The sequence below is a fragment of the Pithys albifrons genome, chromosome 15 (genome assembly GCF_047495875.1).
Source record: "Pithys albifrons albifrons isolate INPA30051 chromosome 15, PitAlb_v1, whole genome shotgun sequence".
Classification (NCBI taxonomy): Eukaryota; Metazoa; Chordata; class Aves; order Passeriformes; family Thamnophilidae; genus Pithys; species Pithys albifrons.
Window position 1 is genome coordinate 14,725,710 of NC_092472.1, and position 20,324 is coordinate 14,746,033.

General features: G+C 48.9%; 1 protein-coding gene across 1 annotated transcript; it reads left to right on the top strand.

Moving 5' to 3' along the window:
* Window positions 1-567: 567 nt before the first annotated feature.
* On the top strand, window positions 568-20,287 carry CSF1R (colony stimulating factor 1 receptor). The gene is made up of 21 exons (XM_071570388.1): window positions 568-800; window positions 5,679-5,924; window positions 6,713-6,997; window positions 7,723-7,859; window positions 8,544-8,703; window positions 9,535-9,724; window positions 10,643-10,758; window positions 11,011-11,131; window positions 11,805-11,995; window positions 12,583-12,695; window positions 14,125-14,251; window positions 14,745-14,849; window positions 15,143-15,253; window positions 15,448-15,607; window positions 16,153-16,253; window positions 16,398-16,516; window positions 17,255-17,377; window positions 17,503-17,614; window positions 17,925-18,024; window positions 18,151-18,256; window positions 18,719-20,287. Exons 1-21 carry the CDS (start codon window positions 752-754, stop codon window positions 18,848-18,850), a joined length of 2,904 nt encoding a protein of 967 aa, XP_071426489.1. The 5' UTR covers window positions 568-751; the 3' UTR covers window positions 18,851-20,287.
* Window positions 20,288-20,324: the final 37 nt, after the last annotated feature.

Here is a 20,324-nt window from a genome sequence, read left to right on the forward strand (position 1 = left end):
CAAACCAGCTGATCCTATGATTCTATATCTTCTTGCTGGGGAGGGTAGTGGAGCAGGCATGGGGCCATAGGACCCCTGTCTGCACTGGGGATAACACTCTTGGTTAACACAAAATAATTTGGCATATTCACAGGCCTCTTCCCACCTGGGAGCTGGTCCAGGTTGAATTGCATTTGTGGCTTTGTTGTGAGGGAGTCTGCCATGTTCCATGGAGGTCCTCAGATCCCAAAGCCAGCAAGAGCTACTGGGACTCAGGTTAGAAGAAGTCCACTGCTCTCAAGGCAGGTCCCAGCCAGGTGCTTTGTGTTCCTATGCAAGAAGAAAGAGTACAGAGTCCTGTGTTGTGGGGTGGCAGTAGCCAGAGCACACTGAGATTGTCCCAAACCCCAGCAAGGTCCAATGGCCCCTGCCAGCCCTGGGGAGTGGACTGGGATTGGGCCCCTTTCTGAGGCTGGAGGGTGACGCCCCAGCAGCAGGGGGACCCCGCAGTGGGGTGCGTGCATGGCCCCACCTCTGCCGGGGGGTGTGTCACCTGTGACGTATCAAACCATTGCCTGCTACTTTTTTTCCCCCTTCTGTTTCAAAAACAAACAAAATAGGGAATTTGTTAACTTGTGGTCAACTCAGAAAGGAGAAGCTCCTGCAAGGGGAGTGCTGGGGACGGTGCCCACGAGGAGAGGCACCCGCTGCTTGAGAGGATCCTTCAGCTGCATCCCCACTCCACGCTGGGGACGCCACAGTCCCTGGGGACATGTGTCCTGCTCTCCTCCTGCTGCTCACCACAGCTGGCTTCTGGCATGGTAAGTACACTGACTCACAAAGCCCCTGCAGTGTCTCCATGTCACTCCAAGGGTGTTTTGGGATGTGGCAAGGGTTTCCTGGGTGTCTGGTTTGAGTGCTCCAACCCTCCTCAAGTGCAGAGGGGTGAGAGCCTTGGTGGGGATGAGGCAGTGCTGAAACTGGACTAACAGGTACTCAGCCCCTGGTGCTGGAGTGTGAGGCCAGGCTGCCTGTGGTGTCTCCCAGAAGACTGCTGTGAGCTGGGACAGTCCCTGAGTCTGGAGGCTGCTGCATGAAGAAGCCATTGCTGTGGGCAGGTTCAAGGAGCCTCAGCACAGACAGAGAGAACATGTCTGTTCTGTGGCACAGCAGGGAAGAGATACCAGCTTGGCATTTCATGTAGACTTGGCTGCAGCAGCTTTCTGAAGGCCATCCAGAGCTGGCTGCAATTACAGAGGGAAGGGAGTGGTGGAAAGAGGGTGTGCTGCTGGTCTGCGTTTGCTCAGGAGCCTTGGCTGTGCTGAGGGCTTGCTCTTGGCTGCCTGCAGCACTGCCAGGGTAAGGCCAAGGGGAATAGAATCATAGAATTGATTGGGTTGGAAAAGACCTCTGAGATGGAGTCCAACCCTTGGTCCAACTCTAGTACATTTACTAGATCATGGCACTCAGTGCCATGTCCAATCTGCGTTTAAAAATCTCCAGGGATGGTGAATCCACCCCCTCTCTGGGCAGGCCATTCCAGTGCCTGATTACTCTCTCTGTAAAGAATTTTTTTCTGATCTCCAACTTAAATTTCCCCTGGCAGAGCTTAAGCTCGTGCCCCCTTGTCCTATTGCTGAGTGCCTGGGAGAAGAGACCAGCCCTCACCTGGCTAGAACTTCCCTTCAGGTAGTTCTAGACAGTGCTGAGGTCACCTCTGAGCCTCCTCTTCTCCAGGCTGAACACCCCCAGCTCCCTCAGCCCCTCCCCATAGCGCTTGTGCTCCCCATAGGGAAAGGTGCATGTAGCACAGGAAGAGCCTTGGCAGTGGGGAGATGGGAAAGAGAAATTTCCCTTGCTTTGTTTGGGTCTCAACAGGGTTTAGGATGAAGGAACAATTCAGCAAAAAGTATCCTGAGGGAAGCTGTCCCTGAAATAACTCTTTGCTCAAACAGGGCAAGGGCTAGAGATGCTTGGTCTGCAGGTAAAAGATCTGGGAAAGTCAGCTGCAGTGGCACCTCCCAAAGCACCTTGTGCCCAGTTGGAGTGTCTGAGTATCCCTGTTTTGTGGTGGTGCTGGCATACACAACAGGGCTGTAGAGCCAGGATGTGATGGAAACAGAAGTCAGGCAGCCAAGAAGGAAAAGGTGAATACGCCTGTTTTTTTGAGTCTGTGGAGATGGCCAAGAGGTAATAACCCATCAGGCTCAAGAAAGAGTCACTAAGCCTGTTTGGAGGTTTGCAGCCAAACAGGTGAAAACCAGTATTACTAATCTTGCATTTTGAAGTGATGGCATCCTCTCAGGTCCACTCTCCCTTATTTTTCTTTTGAGCTTGCCTGGGGACACAATGAGACTGGTGTGAAGTCCTCCCTGAAAGGGGGCAACCTAGGGGAAAAGCAATCAGCATGTAAAGAGAGGCATTGTATCCCTCTTGAGCCACTGCAGCACTCACATTTTCAGACCAGGAAATTTGCATCCCTCTTGCTGTTGCACTGCATGTTGTTGCACTTCAAGTCCCATCTTCAACATGCTGAGCAGGCTTTTGCTGGGTCTGCTGTGCTGGGAGCTGGGCTGTGAAGGGTGCAGGGTTTTTAATTTCTTAAGTGTTTTTTTAAGATTGTAGGAACTAGGCAGGTCTGATACAGATTTGTGAGAGATCATGACAAAAAGCTGTCAGGATCTCTCCGAAGGTTCCTTGAGCCAGTTGGCAGTGCAGATAACCAGCTGTGACATCTTCATCAGGCACTGTCTGCCATGTTAGGGAGTTAGACACACATTTGTGTGAGTACCAGCACTGCTGGCCATCTGCAGCATGCCAGGATTCTCCAGAGCAATAGCCTCAAGCTGGAGTCAGAGCGTGGCTTCCTTCTCCTACCTCTTGGGTTGCAAGTGCATCTTCTGAGAGTACCCAGGGCTGATGCAGTGTGACCACTGGCTTTTGTTTTCTTACTGTGGATGATCTAAACTCTGAGGTAGAAGAAGCACAGCTGTGATGAGCATGTTTTTCTTCTCCCCTGACCCACCTGATACTGTTAATGACTATGGGGAAGGGGTCCTCAGAAACCAAACTTTTCCTTGCCATCTTTGAGGCTGGGACAAGGGGACTCAGGTCTGGTATGGGTCCCTCTTAGGGCCAGACCTCAACCTAGTTATTCCCCAGGACCAAGTCACCCCGATGACTGGCTTCTGTGGTAAAAATTCTGTCTTGCCAGCCTTCACTTCTCCTTCCTCACCAAACCCTCAGCAGAGGAAAGCAATGTTTTGGCTGACATGGGAGAGGCAGACACAGAGCCTGTGGCTGTAAGGAGAGATCATGGTTACACAACTCGAGTGTGGTAAAACCTCTGGCCAGCAGTTACTGGCAGTGCTGCGGAAGCTGCTGCAGAGCAGCAGGGAGACATCCCTGGGCTTCGTGCAAGATTGCACACTGGTCAGTAGGGAGAGAGCCTCCTCCATCAGCCCTGCTTCCCCATTCTGGAAAAGGACCCGCTGATCTGACTCAATCCCCCAGCACGCATGGAGGAGTGGGTGTTTGGGTGACCTTTACCTTGCCTTGTCCTGCATTTAATGTCTCTGCTTTGTCCGTCCTCACTCCACTTGTGTGGTGGTTGTGTTGTTGATGGGAGTCTCCAGTGACAGCCTGAAGGCTTTATCCTCACTGTTCTGGAGAGCACCTACCCAGAGCATTTTCTGGCCGTAGCATCTCAGTGGTAACTGCAAACTGATGACAAAAAGGATGCAGAGTGATGACTCTTGTTTGTTTTGGTTTCTCCTGCTGCGGGCAAAACAAGCACCAGTTACAACACAGTCTTTCCCTTAACCAGTTTGAATGCAGCTGTGAGTCAAAGAGCTTGGCTCTCTGTGAAGTGGTGCTGAAGCCCTGCATGTGGAGAGAGAGCCAAAGTGGAGAGCAGGTGAGGGAAAAGGATCCAGTGACAAAATTAAAGCAGCAGAAAAGTTGAGTCCCAGTAGAAATCACAGCTTAGCAAAAAGGGGAGGAATGCTGGGCCACAGATATGTGGAAAATGTGGCTTTGCAAATGATTCTGGGGTATGTTTTTCTCCACTCTGGGAATAAGTGAGGCTTTTCCTCTTTCCACAGGAAGATAAAAGCATCACATTTAAAAAAAAATATATAAACAGTCAAATATTCCATGCTCTGAAGATCCATGTCCTCTGCTTCTTCCCAGAGGGCCAATGAGTTTGATCCAGGCCTTGTCTGAGTTTCCCTGTGGCAACTGTGTCATTGTCACACACCAGCAACACTCTCCAGGGCCTTAAGTCTCATATTCTCAATCCTTTGTTGCAAGAGGGAGTCACTAGCCCAAGACAGCTTAAATAATGCTTTTTGGGCTCTAGTGTGTGGGCTCTGGGAGTTAGAGCCCTGAGCACAGCTGGTAGCACAGGACACACATCTGTACTTTGTCCATAGTCTTCCTCATCAACTGAGCTATGATCAGGGGTGGATGAGGATGGGAGTGTGTTCTGCTGGATGTTACAGGGTCACTGTCCATGGCAGGAGAGTCACTGCCTGCAGTGACCTCTACAAATTGCACAGCTACCTTTATGTTTAGTATAATTTGAACCAGGGTGTGTGTCCCTTTAAGATTTGAGGACGGGTTACCAACCAGGAAGGAAAGCAGAAGTGGGAGAATAGCCCTGGATAGAGGCTGAGGGGGGTGCAGAGCCCCCCGAGCACAGATAGCCATTTGCAATGTGTTTCCTGTCCTCCCTGAAGGCCAGGCATGGGGGTGGCAGCACCACTTCTTCCCCAGCCCCACGACACTGATTCATTTCACACTTCCCCCACCCTAAATATAGGTGGTGACTCAAAGAACTCGCTGACATGGCAAAACAGGGAAAAAATATTTCCCTCTGACACTAAGGGCTGGAATAGGACCCTGGTTCCCCTTTATTCAGCCAGCAGAGGAGCCATCTTCAAAGTGGAGATGGCATCAGAAATCCAGCTGGTTGTGATGTTGGTGTCTGCAGGACTGGTATGCTGTATGAACAACTGCAGCAATAGGCTTTCCTCAGCTGTTTAGCTTTTCTGTGCCTCAGTTTCCTCTCCCCAATAGGAACAACAATGATTCACTTCTTATTGTTTTGATGATACCTGCAAGGAGAATGCGGTGTGTGACTCCATGATGCACGTAAGGAGTTGCGCTTCAAAATCCAGTACTTGGCAACAAAAAGTCTTCCCAAAGGACGTGCACTGATCACCCACTCTGCAGAAGCTTTCCAGGTCTGCTCCAGCACCAGTGCAACCGAAAGCCCCACCCACCAAGTTTGACTTAAACGCCACCAAATGGTGCTCTGTGCTAACCCAGCTCACACAGCAGCTCCAGCTCAGCCACTAAAGGAAAACTGTTGCACGAGGCAAAACCCGACAGGAACAATTTCCAAGCTAGCATCTGCCCTAATCAGCTCCAGATGATTATTTTTCCTGTCCCAGAGCTCTAAATGTTCACATGGCAGGGAAGGGGGAAGGGCAGGGGGGATGTTTCTTCCCTGAAATTCATTCCTTGGAGTATCAGACCATATCGTTCTGGTGGGACAGAGAATGGGTGGAGTGATGTGAGACAAAAAGCCAGTCTGAATCCCAAGCTTAGCCTGCTCCTGAGCTACTCTGTACTCAGTGGTGTGAACTCCTCTTCAGGGATCCTTTTTGCATCCTCACTTTCTCTTTCCCATTCAGGCTCAGCATCACCAGTGATCAGCCCTGACCTCCCTGCTCTGGTTGTCAACACGGGTGATCCAGTCATCCTGCACTGCACAGGAGAGTCTGAAGTTGAATGGATTAAGCAAAGGAATACATTCAGTAACCACACCATCAGCATACTCAGTATTCCCAAGGCCACTTACAAGAATACTGGCACCTATAGATGTGTTTATGTCAACAGCAGTGACCAGGGCATTGCAGCTGTCCACCTGTTTGTGCGAGGTAACCATGCTTCTCTTCCCACATCCAGAGCAGCCTCCTTCCAGGGAGCACAGCCATCACACAGGTCCTTTCTATAGCCATGGTTGTGTGTATGTGTTTGGGAAGCAGTGCAGGCTCCTAGTGGGGCAGTGACTCACCCACAACCATGTAAGTCCACGTAAAATGGGGCTGAAGTGCCGGGCTCAAGTACAGAACTGCATCTCGTGCATATGTGGGAATGGTCTGGATCTCTCCCTCCTCCTGCTGTGGCTTCCCTTCGTGAAAAACCAGAGATGAAAGTCTGTTCAGTGTTGCAATGAGCAGTGAGATCTTCAGATCAGAGAACCATATTGCCAGTGCCTCAAATAAGGGAGAGAGTCACATGGATCACATCCTCACGACATGACCTGAGCCCCAAGTATTCTTTTATTGCAGAAGAAGTTACACTGTGGTAGCTCCTCTTCACCCCTTCCCTTCTACCAGGGTACTGTCCTGGGCAGGGAAGGTGGAGGTCTGATAAAGCTAACACTGTGGTGAAAAGTTTGATTAGAGGTAAACAGACTTCTCAGCCTCTCCTGTCTATGTACATTTGTGAGCTGATTGTTGTGACCTCCTCAAATGGCTTAGCTGGGATTGGGCTTGTTGTGTGAGTGTTTGGAGGCTGAGTCAGGCAGGCGTTGAGCGGGGCTGCCCCAACCTCAAACTCCCACTGGGCAGCAGTGCTGGAGACCTGCCTTTGCTGGAATGTGTTTCTCAGCTTCAGTGCATTTTCTGATCCTGTTCCCAAGCCTATGTTTTCTCTTCTGCAGATCCCAATAACGTGTGGTATACCCCAGAATTCCGGGTCGCTGGCACTGAAGGTGCTAATGTTGATTTCCCCTGTTTCGTCACGGCCCCTGAGTATGGATCCAATGTGACTCTGATAATGGATGGTGCCTCTCCTCTCCCACCTGGAACCAACTACTCTTTCAGTGCTGAGAAAGGAATAAGATTATACAATGTGCAAAGCAAGCATAAAGGTTATTACAGATGCCAAGCAGTGATAAATGGAAAAATAAGGAATTCACCAAGAATAAGACTGGTTATGGAAGAAGGTAAGGGATTGGTGTTATTCCTGTCCTCAGGGCCATCAATAGCTAAGCTGGTCACAGTGGATAGTTAAAGAAAACCTCCTTACCCATGGAAGAAAAGACCTCCTGAACCTGCAGTTTCCAAAGGGTGCCTAATGGAGGCCAAATTCCATCAGCAAACTCCTTCCTTCAGGTGCTTTTCCATAGGTTCAGCTGACTTCAAATCTTTACAGGCATTATCACAGACCAGAGAAAAGTGCCACCAATCTCTCCAATGTTCTGCTAGTCCTCAGGCCTTGATGTTCCCTCTGTAACCATGGTAGAAGCTTCCCCTGGCCTTTCAACCCACAGTTCTGACTGCTGTGTTCTCCCCCACCTGTGCTGCTTCTCACAGACGTGCACAAAAGGGAGTGATCACTAGGGAAGGATAAGGCCAAGGGTAAAGAGGATGGAAAAAAGGTAGAATTATAGAATAGAATTATAGAATAGTTTGGGTGGGAACAAACCTTAAAAGTCATCTGGTTCCATACTCATTGCCATGAGCAAGGATGCCACCCACTAGATCAGTTGCTCAGGGTCCCTTCTAACCTGGCCTTGAACACTTCCAGGCATGGGACATCCACAAGTTCTTTGGACAACCTGTGCCAGTGCCTCACAATCCAAGGTAGTCAGGTCCTGGGGAGTGTCCAAAGCACACAGGATCACTGGACCAGCTTATGTTGAATTTTCCTCTGCTTACCTTCCTGTAGCACCAAATCAACCTGTACTGGTGGTGATGGACCCCATAGACCATGTGAGAATCGTGGGTGAACCTTTCCAAGTCACTTGCAGAGTAACTGCTCCTTCCCACAAGTATTCCATCAGATGGGTGACAGCAGCAAAGAGTGTAAGTTGTGCAGCTTCAGTGGGGTTTGGTTTTTTTCCTGGAAAGTGGGGGACATAGGGTGGTAAGAACTGCCCAGATCCATGTCACCCACAGCAAAGCCTTGAACTACCCAACCAAAGCTGCTATTGAAGCTGTAGAAATCTGACTATATTTTCCTTGGGATGACACAGGGTTAAGAAACACCTGCCCATTATCAGGATCTTGGTGCAAAAGAGGAGAATATGCTGTTTCAGCTGAGTTCATTGGACATATTAGGGCAACATTTCTTCAGCCAGCCCTGCCAGAGTTTATAACGCAGCAAACATGTTCAGGACACACAATTCTCCAGAGAAAAGATACAAGTGAAAAAAGGGAAGAGGTTTCAAAATCACTGTGATGCTGAATTTCCGCTGCTAGATGGTTAGATAAAGTTTGCTAGAGTTGAAATAACATGCAAGGGCTGTTCAGATCACAGAGTGTAAGGCCATGTTGCAGTCAGAAGGCTGACAATAGCTATAATCTAACTGCTGTGGAACATCTGCCCTGCTGGGTACTTGGGTTTAATATGCCTATGGGTCTCCACACAGATTGCTCTCAGTGATGTGCTCTCTAGTCCAGAACAGGGGCGGGTGTGTGCACTTGTCTTAAATGTTCAGTTCAATCCTCTGCCCTTCCAATGTCTGATGTTCCCTCTCTGCCTGACAGGTTGTGAGAAATAAAAAGCTTGACTTTGAAAATGGTAACTACTTCATCAGTGACACCCTGTCCGTTCCAGCTGTGACCAGGGAAGACAGTGGGAAATACACCTGTATAGCTAACAATTCAGTAGGATTCAGGAATGCCTCGACAGTGCTTCAGGTGGTAGGTGAGTGCTTCCCCAAAAGACCAGGAAGGCTGAATCACACCAAACCTTGAGTATTTGCTGCTTCTGCCTCCATCCTATTCCTAGTTTTGTTGTTGGAAACATAATTCTCATGTGTGTCTGAAGGCTCACATGGAGCTGCTGTGAAAGGAATTGCTGTTCCCTTAACATCTTGAGGGATAGGAGTATGTATTTCTGGTTCTGGATGTTTATAAAGAGGTTTAAAACAACAAAAAGAGAATGAGGCAAGGTTATGCTGAAGACCAGGAAAGGCTGGTTAAAGGAAGGGTGAGCCACATGAGCAGAGTATGGATCTTTTGTCTCTTCCAGTCACAGATCCATATGAGAGGATTCAGTTCTATTATACACTTGTTTGTATCTCAAGATGGAAAATTCATCCTCTCGGCTCATAGGCTGGGGTTTGCTGATCCAAAGCTGCTGCATACCATGGCTCAGAAAGAGGGCTTGGAATGAGTTGTTTCCAAGTGAGAAGCCAAAAGTTTAGCTAAAAGGGCCCATCTTTTATGAATGATTAGAAGATACAGTTTTTGCCTCATCACTTCTTAGGATACAACATGCAAAACCTCTCTCCCCATGAGAGTTCACTAAGTTGTTCTAGCTGTCCTCAGGTGGTATAAACCAAGCTTCCATGACAAAGAAGCAAATTTAAAAGTAATCCATTGGCAACATAACCTGTGTAATGTCTCATTCCCTCCTGCAGTCTTCCAGCTGAGGGTGCCCTTTCCAATAATGATCCATTTATGGAGCTGGTATAAGTTTGTTCCAGATCTCTGGTCATGCCTGCTGATGGTCATAATGTTCTCCATCCTGCAGAGAGAGGTTACGTGATCCTTACCCCAGGGGAAATCACCCACCAGGAGGTTGCTCTGGGAGAGAGTCTGAGTCTGCATGTCCACATTAAAGCTTACCCAAAACTTCTCCACTGGGGCTGGGAACACACAAACCCCTTGAAGAACTCTAGGAGCACCATAATCAAGGGCCAAATGATCTCTGGAAACAACTGGTACGTGCTCTTTGTCTTCTACACTGCCTGTGGCATGTTTCCAACAATGCTTTCCTTGAGACAGGCAAGACCCATTCTACAGAAAACTATCTGATTTTAAAGAGAGGAACTGTTCTGCATTTCTGTCTTCTCTTTCCAATGTCATTAGCAAACCACAGTAAGGAGTTATGATCAGGTCAAGGAGGACACCACTCTTCTCTAATTTGGCAGTCTTCTCTTTAGAAAACCTTGTGGAAGTCAGTATCACATTTGTGATCTGATTGTTTGAGTCCACATTCTCCTTGCAGGAAGAAATTGCAGGAGTGGATGAACAGTACAGAAAACTTTAATTCTCTCACTGCTCCTTGGACCTGTCCCATGCTCTGAGGTCTGAAGGGTGTACTGAGCAGCACTGTATGCCCCATGTTTAGAGAAGCCAGAAACAGCATTACTTGAATATGATCTAATGCAGGGCACAGATCTGTTCCTCCAAAGCTTACAGCCAACTGAGACCAAAAGGAGACTGATAGAAAATTATTCCATTTGTTGGGGAGATTTGGCAATTCCCCTTTCATTTTCTTAGAAACCAAAAATAATCCACAAGAGGAACTGTGGCACTTAGCAAGGGTGATGGCTTTAGAGTGAACGCTTGCTTGTATTGAGGGCTGAGAAATGGACTGAGGGCAGAAGGGAGTGGGCACTGAGGGAGCATGACTTTGTGGAATAACTCACTCTGCCAAAGGCAGAAGGACCAGCATCCCCTGACCCTTCAAAGGTGATGATTTGGATGTTAAATTATTTCTGAAAATTCACCCACCTGTAGCCTCTCAGAAGCGCTGAACTGCAAAAAGCATTTCCTCTGAGGAAGATCAGTCCCTCCCTGCTTCCCTGAGGAAATTTGTGTGTTCTTCACTGGTTTTATTATCTCTCTGTGAGCAGGTACAACAACACGCTCTTCCTGAATCGCATGAAGGAGGGAGAGGGAGGCCTTTACACATTTCATGCCATCAACAATGAGACCAATGCATCAGTTACCTTCAGTATCTCTCTGAAATGTGAGTGCTTGCCCATTCTTTAGCCCTGCTTGCCCCTGGAGCTGCTTCCCAGCTGGAAGCAAGTTTGGTGGGGAACTGAGGTGCTTCCAGCTCAGCACCCACAGGACACAAAGCCCCAGTCCAAACCTGCCAATGAGTAACTCGGGGATTGCTGATGTTTTATTGTAGCACATGTGAAAAGTAAACTAGAGCACAGGGGATGTGCTCTTCCTCTGGTCACAGCAGTCACTGCTTATATGACTTCCCCTACAGCTTCTCCATCATTCTGCAAAATCAAAGTGCCAGCCAATGACTCCAGCATCCTTCAGTGCATTGCCCTTGGCTACCCTGCCCCACGCATTGAGTGGTACCAGTGTCCTGTGAACTCTGACAGGTAAGACAAGCCCAGGAGCCTGAGCCCCTCCAAGGTGCCTTTGCCATGCTGGCATTTGCTGGGCAGCACCACAACGAATGGAGAGTATAGAACAGCCTATTCAGTAACAGCAACAGGGATGTTGCCCTGCTAAAAGAAGAATTTCTTGGGGACTACCTGAGAAGAGAGAGAACATTCTATACCTGAAGCTCTGAGCTTGAAGAGACTGGCCACCTGTGATTTATGTTCTCCATGCTTTTCCAAGGAACATGTGGATTCCTTAGGCAAGTGCTCTGGTGTCCATTGCTGTAGAGCTGTGCCCTGACTTATCTAGTCATCTTTCTGGGACCCCTCCAGGGCTCTGAGGCTCTGCAGAGCACAAGTTTGCTGAGCTACAGCATCATGGGAGACAACTGCAGCAGCCTGGACAGGGCTATGGTGTCTCAGTACCAGCCCCACTGAAGAGACTGCTGGCAGAACGCTGCTGAGCCACAGAAAGGCAGCTAAGGCTCTGTCTGTCCAGAGATGTGCTGCTGAGAGGATGGAATTTAACTGGGCAGAGAGTAGTGTGTCTCATAGAGCTGCAGTCCTAATTCCTCGTGTCTCCTCTTTAGTTTGACACAGGCAGCAATTCACCTGTGAGATCCTGTGCTGCAGCAGGACACTCATTCTCTCCTGCTTGCTGTCTCTGCAGATACAGTGAGGACTATACATTGCTACGGAATGATTCCAGACCCCAGGTGGTGAGCAAGTTGCCCTTCCAAGAGGTGGAGGTGGAGAGCAACATCCCCTTCACGGAGCTGGGTGCCAATTTCACTTTCTGCTGTGTGGCCATTAACGGAGAAGGGAACGCTTCTGACATGTTTCACTCCGTCACCATCACCAGTAAGATACAAACTGGTAGCTTGGCAGAGTGGGGAAGAATTTGGGGGCTTTGAGGGCCCATTGTCCTACATGTATATCTGCACCGTCTTGCAAGAGAGGTGGAATAGATTCCACAAGCCCTGTGCCCTCACAGGTGGTGTGAGGCTTTATTATTTGCCAGTCCTAGGAGCTAAGTGGGAATTTCTGGCTGGGTTGTAGCCTGGGACCAAAGTCTCAACCACACCATGAACATCTTAGAACTGCAGGACTCGCTCCAGGGCATGGTGCAGACAGCAGCTGCTCAGCCCACTGGAGTACAGGGGTTGCATCTTTTGATGGGTCTGTTCTTGGTGCACAAATCTTGGTCCCCAGTCAGCCTGACCTGCTGCTGTTTGTGTGGAAATTGGGGTGCACTGGGGGAACCGTTGCAGCCTTGAGTTTGGCATCAAGAACTTCCCTCAGTTGCCAACAGCTCCTAAAAGGCTGTCTCTGAGGCCAGTGCTGGAGGGTGTTGCATACAGGGGAAGCTGAAGTGAATAGCAGGGCAAAATGCTACCAGAGATGGGATTGAAATAAGAGTGTTATTCTCCTTTTTTTTCCTCTTCCAGGAAGTGTCATGGCTCCCCCAAACAAGCTGTTCAGCCCCATTCTCTCCACCTGCATAGGCGCAGTGGTGCTGCTGCTCCTCCTACTCCTCTTCCTCCTCTACAAGTACAACCAGGTCAGATTCCCTGTTGCATAGTAAGGTCTATTCAGCTTTAGAGGCCACACAGCCTCCACTGGCAGCCACAGGCAGGGATCATTCACTTTGGAGGTACCAGGCAAGGCACCTCCCATACCTCCACTCCCTCCCAGCTTCCCCCAGGAGTTTCCTGCTGCAGAGCAAAGCTCATGCACCAAACCCAGTGTGTCGACACCTCTCCTGCCCTGATCCCTCAGTCATGTAGCCCAGAGATCAGTGGGGTTATTGTTTTGTGTCAGACAAAGCTGCTTACTCTGTGCTGTCAGTTGCAGCTGGTTTTGCTTTGGTCACTGTGAATCCACAGACTGAATTAAGGAAGAAAAAAAGCAGCTTGCAGCTTGCATCTACTTTTTATTCTCCTCCCTGCTTTATAAAAACTGTCTTTGTGGGGAAACAGGATGATGTTAGAAGGAGTTGGTCTCCAGGAAGCCTTGGTCACTATTTTTATATAAGAACTTGGCCCATTTTCTCTGCAAGACTAATTTTCAGCAATTGGATTTCTTCTCTGTTGTTTCCATAAACCGAACCAATCAGTAGCCACCTCTGCTTCATCAGTGGGTGAAAATCTCCTGGGTTTCAGCTCTCCCTTTTGGCACCCTTCCTTTGACAGCATATCAAGGCTGCAAATTTTGCAACAAAGTTCTGGTGCTGGTTGTCAGAAGATCCATCGGATCCCTCTCAGACAGGCACCTACAGCTTTGCAGGCAGAGCTGCCTTTGGCCACTGGTCCCGAGACAGAAAACAATCTATCAGTGTATAAGCACATATCTGAAAAAAATACCTTTAAGAAAGGGCTTGCAAGCCAAAGAGAAGCAGGACATGGTTATAAATAACATGGTTACCTATTTCAGGCATGGGCTCAAGAAGCTTCTCTGCTCCAGCACTGCTTCTATCTGCCTTTTCTGCTTACTTCTGCCATGAGATTCTTGGAAAAGAGAAGAAATTTTTACTTCTCTTTCTCCATTTCTTTTTTTTTTTTCCCTGTAAGGGAAGTGGGGCTGGACCAGCTCCACTGTTCTGCTGTGCTCAGCAACCAGGCTACCAAGGAAGGAGACACAGTGGAGACATCTCCCTCCACCACCAGCTGGACACTGTCAGCCACTGCTCTGGTGGGATGTGCTGGCTCTCCCAGCTCTGCCATTCCAAATGGAATGCTTTCAGTGAAAGAGGCAAGAGAACCTCCCTCAGTCATAAGTGATCACTTGGGGGGACTTCATAACAGCAAAAGGACCAGTGTGTCCACACAAAGCCTCTTTCACTCAGTCAAGGTTCAAGGCAAGAGATATTTGATGGTCTGAAATCTGTATCTTCCCTCTGTGCCTGTGGAGCAAGAGCTAGAGTGAATGCTGGGGCTGAGGAACCCTCAGAACCACAGGAACACTGAATAATTGGAGTATCTTCCTTACAGAAACCCAAGTACCAGGTGCGGTGGAAGATCATTGAGGCCTGTGAAGGGAATAACTACATCTTTATTGATCCCACTCAGCTGCCATACAATGAAAAATGGGAGTTTCCCAGGAATAACCTCCAGTTTGGTAAGAAACCTTGTTTGCTGCTTGCCTGGGGGCATGAAGCTCCTTATAGAGCTGAAATGCTCCAAGGGTCAGAGCCAAAGCTCTGGCAAATGACCAGAGATGCACCCAGACTTTAGAGCAGCATCCTTAACCAGGCCTGGCTGCCCTTTTTCCCACAGGGTGGCAAATGGTAGAGTCTGACCTCCCTGCATCTTCCCTTGCTCCAAGGAAGCTTTGAGGGTCATTTCTCTTCTCTTGCATATGGGGTCATTCCTAAGGCATAGAGCTGGTGAGGAGGCATGTTTGGAGATGGCCTTTCCCCACCACTTTTGCTCACAGCAGAGTTCCCCATGGATGTTGGCCAGCTCCTGACTGAGAGATGTGTCATCTTCTCTGAGCCCAGCAGGAATCCCCACCCACCAGACATCCTCCTCAAGGCTGCATGCAGGACAACTGCTCAATCTTTTTCTATAAAGCCTCTTACAAACTTTTTCTTGGTTTTTTCTCTCTGCAGGAAAAACTCTTGGAGCAGGAGCCTTTGGAAAAGTGGTAGAAGCCACTGCTATTGGGCTGGGCAAAGAAGATTCGGTCCTCAAAGTGGCTGTGAAGATGCTGAAGTGTAAGTACAGAGCAATTTGTGAAGGTTGAAATGCCCTGGCAACCTTGGGCGGGATGGAGTGTGTTGGTGCTCCCAGGCTGCAACACCTACTTGTTAAATATGTTTCTGTGACAAGTACCAGGTGCTAGAATCACATTACTGTCTTTGTTGTGGACGTGGGAGGCCAGAGGCACAGAGGACACAGTTTCCTCTCTGTGTTCCAAATATCTGTCTACACCTTTTTCTGTCCTCCCCCTTCATCTCTTCCTTGTCCCTCCCTCACTCCTTCACAAAGTCCTTCTCTCACCTTGCAGCATCAGCAGACACAGATGAGCAGGAGGCTCTCATGTCTGAGCTGAAGATCATGAGTCACTTGGGACACCACAAGAACATTGTTAACCTGCTGGGAGCCTGTACCTATGGAGGTAGCATCCCACAGCCCTGCTTCCCCCATGGACCCCTACCAGGGCCTGCTCCTTTGAGGCTCTTACCTGTCCTGTCACACCACAGAGCGAGCTGATGAGCTCTGTGGGGTCTGCTGCCCTCCCAGGAAGAGCAATCCTCAGGACAGGTGACAGCAGGATCATTTTTTAATGAACCCATTCTGCCACTCTCCCAGGCCCAATCCTTGTCATCACTGAGTACTGTCGCTATGGAGATCTGCTGAATTTCCTGCGGAAGGCTGAATCCATAATTATCCAGGATTCTGCCCTGGACACCTCTCTAGACAGTGCTGCTGATTACAAAAACATTGAACTAGAGAAAAAATACATCCGCAGGTAAGAGCAGAACTCGGGTGACTGCAGAGCTGAGCAATACAGGGCCTGGGTACTTGCTGGGAGAAGTGTGCAGAGCACTATGCTAGGCAGAGATTGAGGTCAAAGGTCTGGGGACTGGCAGGATACCAGGATGCAAAAGGCAGTGAGGTTGCACCTGGTTCTAGTTCTGAGTTTTTCATAGTATTTGACAGCAGTCATTGAACATCTCACAATAAATACAAGAGTTTGTCCAGGCTCTTCTCTCACAAACCAGAACCAAAACTTTCTGGCTACCTGCACTGGGGGGCACAGGGCTAGGATGAAGCTGAGTGGTCCCCATCAGCCAAGATCTTAACAAAAGGGGAGCAGTACTTGCAGCCCCATAACAAAGGGCACATGGGTCTCTTTCTGAGTGACCTCCAAATTTCCCTTTGATTTTAAGCCTCTGGGTAAGTTAACTCCTGCAGTCAGGGATGTGGTTTATCCTCTCAGTGATGTGGAGCAGGCAGAAGGTACTGCTGGAGGGTGCTAACAGCCTGCCCCCATCTCTGTTGCTTCTCATTCAGCGACAGTGGCTTTTCCAGCCAGGGTTTGGAAACATATGTTGAAATGAGACCTGTGTCGTCATCATCATCTTCAGTAGCATCAGATTCTGCGCAAGGCAGGGGTGAGTCAAAGGCTCATTTCTGAGATTTCATGATTTCTTTCTTTTGCCTATCCTGTCTGGTTTAGCTCTGGGAACCACAACACACCCCAGCTTGTGTTACTCACCAGGTTTGCCGTGAGTCTAAATCTCTGCTTTGAATTTCAGGAAGAAGCTTGGAGGAAGAAGATGAAGCCAGGGAGGATCTCCGCCCCCTCAATCTCTCCGACCTGCTACAGTTCTCCAGCCAGGTGGCCCAGGGCATGGCATTCCTTGCCTCAAAGAACGTGAGTGGCAAGAGGACAACCATCCTCAGCACCCCACCTGGGAAACACCAGTCCAGCCAAGCAGGAGCCAGCCACCCTGTCTGCAGGAGGCTTGGGATGTCTTTGGATGGGGTGGCCAAGCTCAAGCAAGCTGCAGATGTGAATGGGCCTCTCTGCTCTGTTCACTGGTTTCAGACAGCCTGGGCCATTCTGATTGGTGTTCCCTGCAGAGTTCTGTCTCCCCTGGCCCTCACAGCAGGGCAGCGTTATAGGGGGGAACCCAGGGCTGTGTATCATGCTAGTCTCAACATTTTCTCCCCTGCTTTTACATGAGGTCAGGAACTTGGTTGTGAAGCTTTCTTGCTTTGGCAGCATCCCTGCTGCCCCAGGGACAAGGAACTGAAAGTGGCCGTGGCGCTGTCTGCCAGAGCTGGCTCAGAGTGTCAGAGTCACCGTGTGACTGTTCCAGAGATAAGGACATAGTGTCAACAGCCCCTGGTTCTGAGCCTCCTCCTTTGGGGAAGATAACAGCCCCATGAGTGATTAAAGGACAGTTAATGAAATGTCATAGGATCTAAACTTTGCAAATGAAGTGCTTGAAACAGAGCCCATAGTCTGTACTTGGTGTCTCTGACAAGGGCTTTTAAAGCAGTACCTGTTCCCCTTACCCCTACAGGTGTTGTTTTGGTGACAGGCATGGGCTGTAGGGAGTTGTTTGGGACTGCTGTCTGGGTCTCAGATGTGCTTTTTTCTCCCCAGTGCATCCACCGTGACTTGGCAGCCAGGAATGTGCTCATTTCAGATGGACGGGTTGCCAAGATCTGTGACTTCGGCCTGGCCCGGGACATCATGAATGACTCAAACTATGTTGTAAAAGGCAATGTAAGTGATCAAAATGGGCGCAAGAGAAGGTGCAATAGTAGGGTGGGGCTGGACCATGAAAGACAAACAGGGTACAGCATAAGCTGCCAGCTTGTCCCAGACTACAGGACTCTCTGCTCTTCCAGGCCCGCCTGCCCGTGAAATGGATGGCCCCGGAGAGCATCTTTGACTGCATTTACACAGTGCAGAGTGATGTGTGGTCTTATGGCATCCTACTCTGGGAGATCTTCTCCCTTGGTAAGAAAGAAGCAAAGTTGCAAACCTGTTTTGTTTTCTGTGGCTCACTACTGTACTAATGTCTCTGAAAAAAAATTTCCAAGAAAGGAGGAAGGTTGCCAAAAGTCTAGGTGTATCAGGGCTATTAAACACTGTTATGCTTCCAGAGGGACCATTAAAAACAATGGATCCTGGATCATCTGCTCTAACTGAGGACTCCCTGCATAGCACCTGCCCAAGTGATGGTTCAGGCTTCCTATTCCCACTCCTCAAGGCTGGAGTGTTAAAACCTCTGGTCTCAAAGCCACCTCTGCTTCTGTTAATGCCACAGGGAAAAGCCCATATCCTGGCATGGTGGTGAACAGCAAGTTCTACAGTATGGTGAAGCAGGGATACCAGATGGCCAGGCCTGACTTCGCTCCCTTGGAAATGTGAGTGGACAAGGGACTGCTCAGTACTGTGTCCCTGACACACAGAGTGCTGCAGGGAAGAGCCTGGGGGTGCAGACCCTGCAGCAGCACCATATGCAACTGCTCTGTCCCTGTCTGGCCCTGCAGGTACAGCATCATGCAGGCCTGCTGGAGCCTGGAGCCCACACGGAGACCAACCTTTGACCAGATCAGCTGCTTCATCCAGAAAGAACTGGAAGTGCATAAGGAACAGGTGAGGACCTTTGGAGAGGAGAAGTGGGGGAGATGTGCCTTACCCCTACAAGAAAACAGCTCCTGGATAACATTTGTGATGTCCCTTACTGTTGTAACAGTGGTGGGAAGTGCAAAAAGGCATTCAGATTTCCTCTTGCTGAAGGGTTAAGTCACTCCCCCCCAAGACCAAAGAGGGCTGGACATAGAAACACAGCTGCTTGGCAGAAACCTCTCTGGGCAGTGATACACTGCCAGCAAAGCACTCTGTCCCATTCTCCCAGATTTGCTGTGCACTCCCTCAGGACTAGTTATCCACAAAAGCATGGGCACATCCATGCCCTGCCAGCTAATCAGGTCCTGTGGGCACAGCAGAGGGTAGTGGGATTCCACAGCTAGTCACCTGTGTGGAAACAGGTGTTGTACACCGTCAAAGGGACCAAAACACACTTGGGGTGTTGTGTTTTTTTCCTTTTCTTTCAAGGACTACACCAACCTCCCCTCCCCTGCTGAGGAAGACAGTGGCTGTGATACCTCTGGCTGCTGTGAGGAGTCCTGCGAGCAAGAGGAGAGTGGGCAGCCCCTCCTGAAGAGCAACAACTACCAGTTCTGTTAGCTGGGACCATGCCCCTGGGGTTGATCCTTGTCCTGGTTCTGCAGAGCTTACAGTTCTGCTCTGCCCTAGGACCCAGATACCTTCTGCTTTGGCCCTGTCTGTGCGTTCTGAAGTGTGAGTGTTACTGACTCCCTCACAAGGAGAGCGAAGGAGTGACTCAAAACCGCAGCTCACCATGGGATCCCTTAAGGTCTCACCTTACATATAGCGTAGAGCTGTTAGGATGGTAACAGGCTCCATCTCTATGAGGTACACAGAGGTCCCCATCATCTGCCTCCGCACTCCCCAGACAGGGCTGTGGGAGTTGGAGTTTTGTAGTTTAAAATACCAGTTATAGCCAAGTTAATCACTGAACTGTTATGTTTTATAAGTTTTGAAGTAGTAAGTCCTGACACTGGAATTGCTCCACACTGTGTCTTTCTTGGTGGTCCTCCTCTCTTCCCTTTGTCAGTCTGACCCTGGATGTTGCAGAGTGAGTGTTTAGATAAAGGTAAAGCTTTTATGTAGCATTAGATATGCATTAACCCCTACACTTCCTCATGAAATCAACCTCTCTGCAGCTGATGCTTCTGCAGGGAGTGCTTGGGTGAAGTGAACAATGGAGCCAACCCCAGGGTTATGTGAACTTGTGCCCCAGTAACAGGACAGAGGGGCAGCTCTTTCTCAGGTACAATACAGGAGAAACCAATACTCTTTCATGTGAGCATTGAAAACAATCCCAATCCAGGAAAGAATGGCAGCTTAACCAGGTCTGAAAATGATCAACATAACACATATCCTACAGAACTTCTGAATTACTGAACATGTAGCAATCACTGCCTTTGTTAAAATTACAGACATGCTTTTGTATATAATTTCCTAAATCTATTTTTAGTAGTGCAGCTGAGGTGATTTTTTTTCATAAGCTAGGGCCTAATGCCCTTCAACTTATTTCTCAGCTAGCTCTTTCTCAGGGTTACTATGGCCCCAGCCACCTAAGTCCTGTGTAGCTACCAGAAGTAGCCAAAGAACCTTCTTAGCTTCACCTGACTCAGTGGGTAAAGGATCCATATTCCAGGTACAAGCACTGACAGAGCTCAGGCAAACTACAACTGCATTGCAGGTGGCCTTTGTCACACTGTGGGCAATTACACTGTGGACCACTTCTGACTATATTAAACCTGGTTTTATGCTAACAACAAGTGATTCATTCCTCCTTACTAAATGAAAAGCTAATCATAGTTCTATGTGTCAGCATTATAAGAAATAAGGTGTTTAACAAAATGAGTCCCTTCCAGGGCTCTAAGAACTGTTCTCAGAGAGGAACGACTCAGAGCATGGGTGATGCACTGGCCCCCTACACTCACCCTGCAACTCTCCTCCAGCTCATTTACCAGTTCTCAAAACCACTCATTCTTGTGTAATGCAAAAACTTATTAAAATAAAGGTTTTAAAGCACTTTGCTCTTAAGTAGTCCCTGTTCATGAATATAATG

Excerpts from the sequence above, each read along its gene's own strand:
- CSF1R (XM_071570388.1), top strand. The coding sequence starts at position 752 with ATGTGTCCTGCTCTCCTCCTGCTGCTCACCACAGCTGGCTTCTGGCAT. Across the intron at positions 11,132-11,804 it reads TGTCCTGTGAACTCTGACAG|ATACAGTGAGGACTATACAT; the intron begins GTAAGACAAGCC and ends CTGTCTCTGCAG. Across the intron at positions 12,696-14,124 it reads TCCTCTACAAGTACAACCAG|AAACCCAAGTACCAGGTGCG; the intron begins GTCAGATTCCCT and ends TCTTCCTTACAG.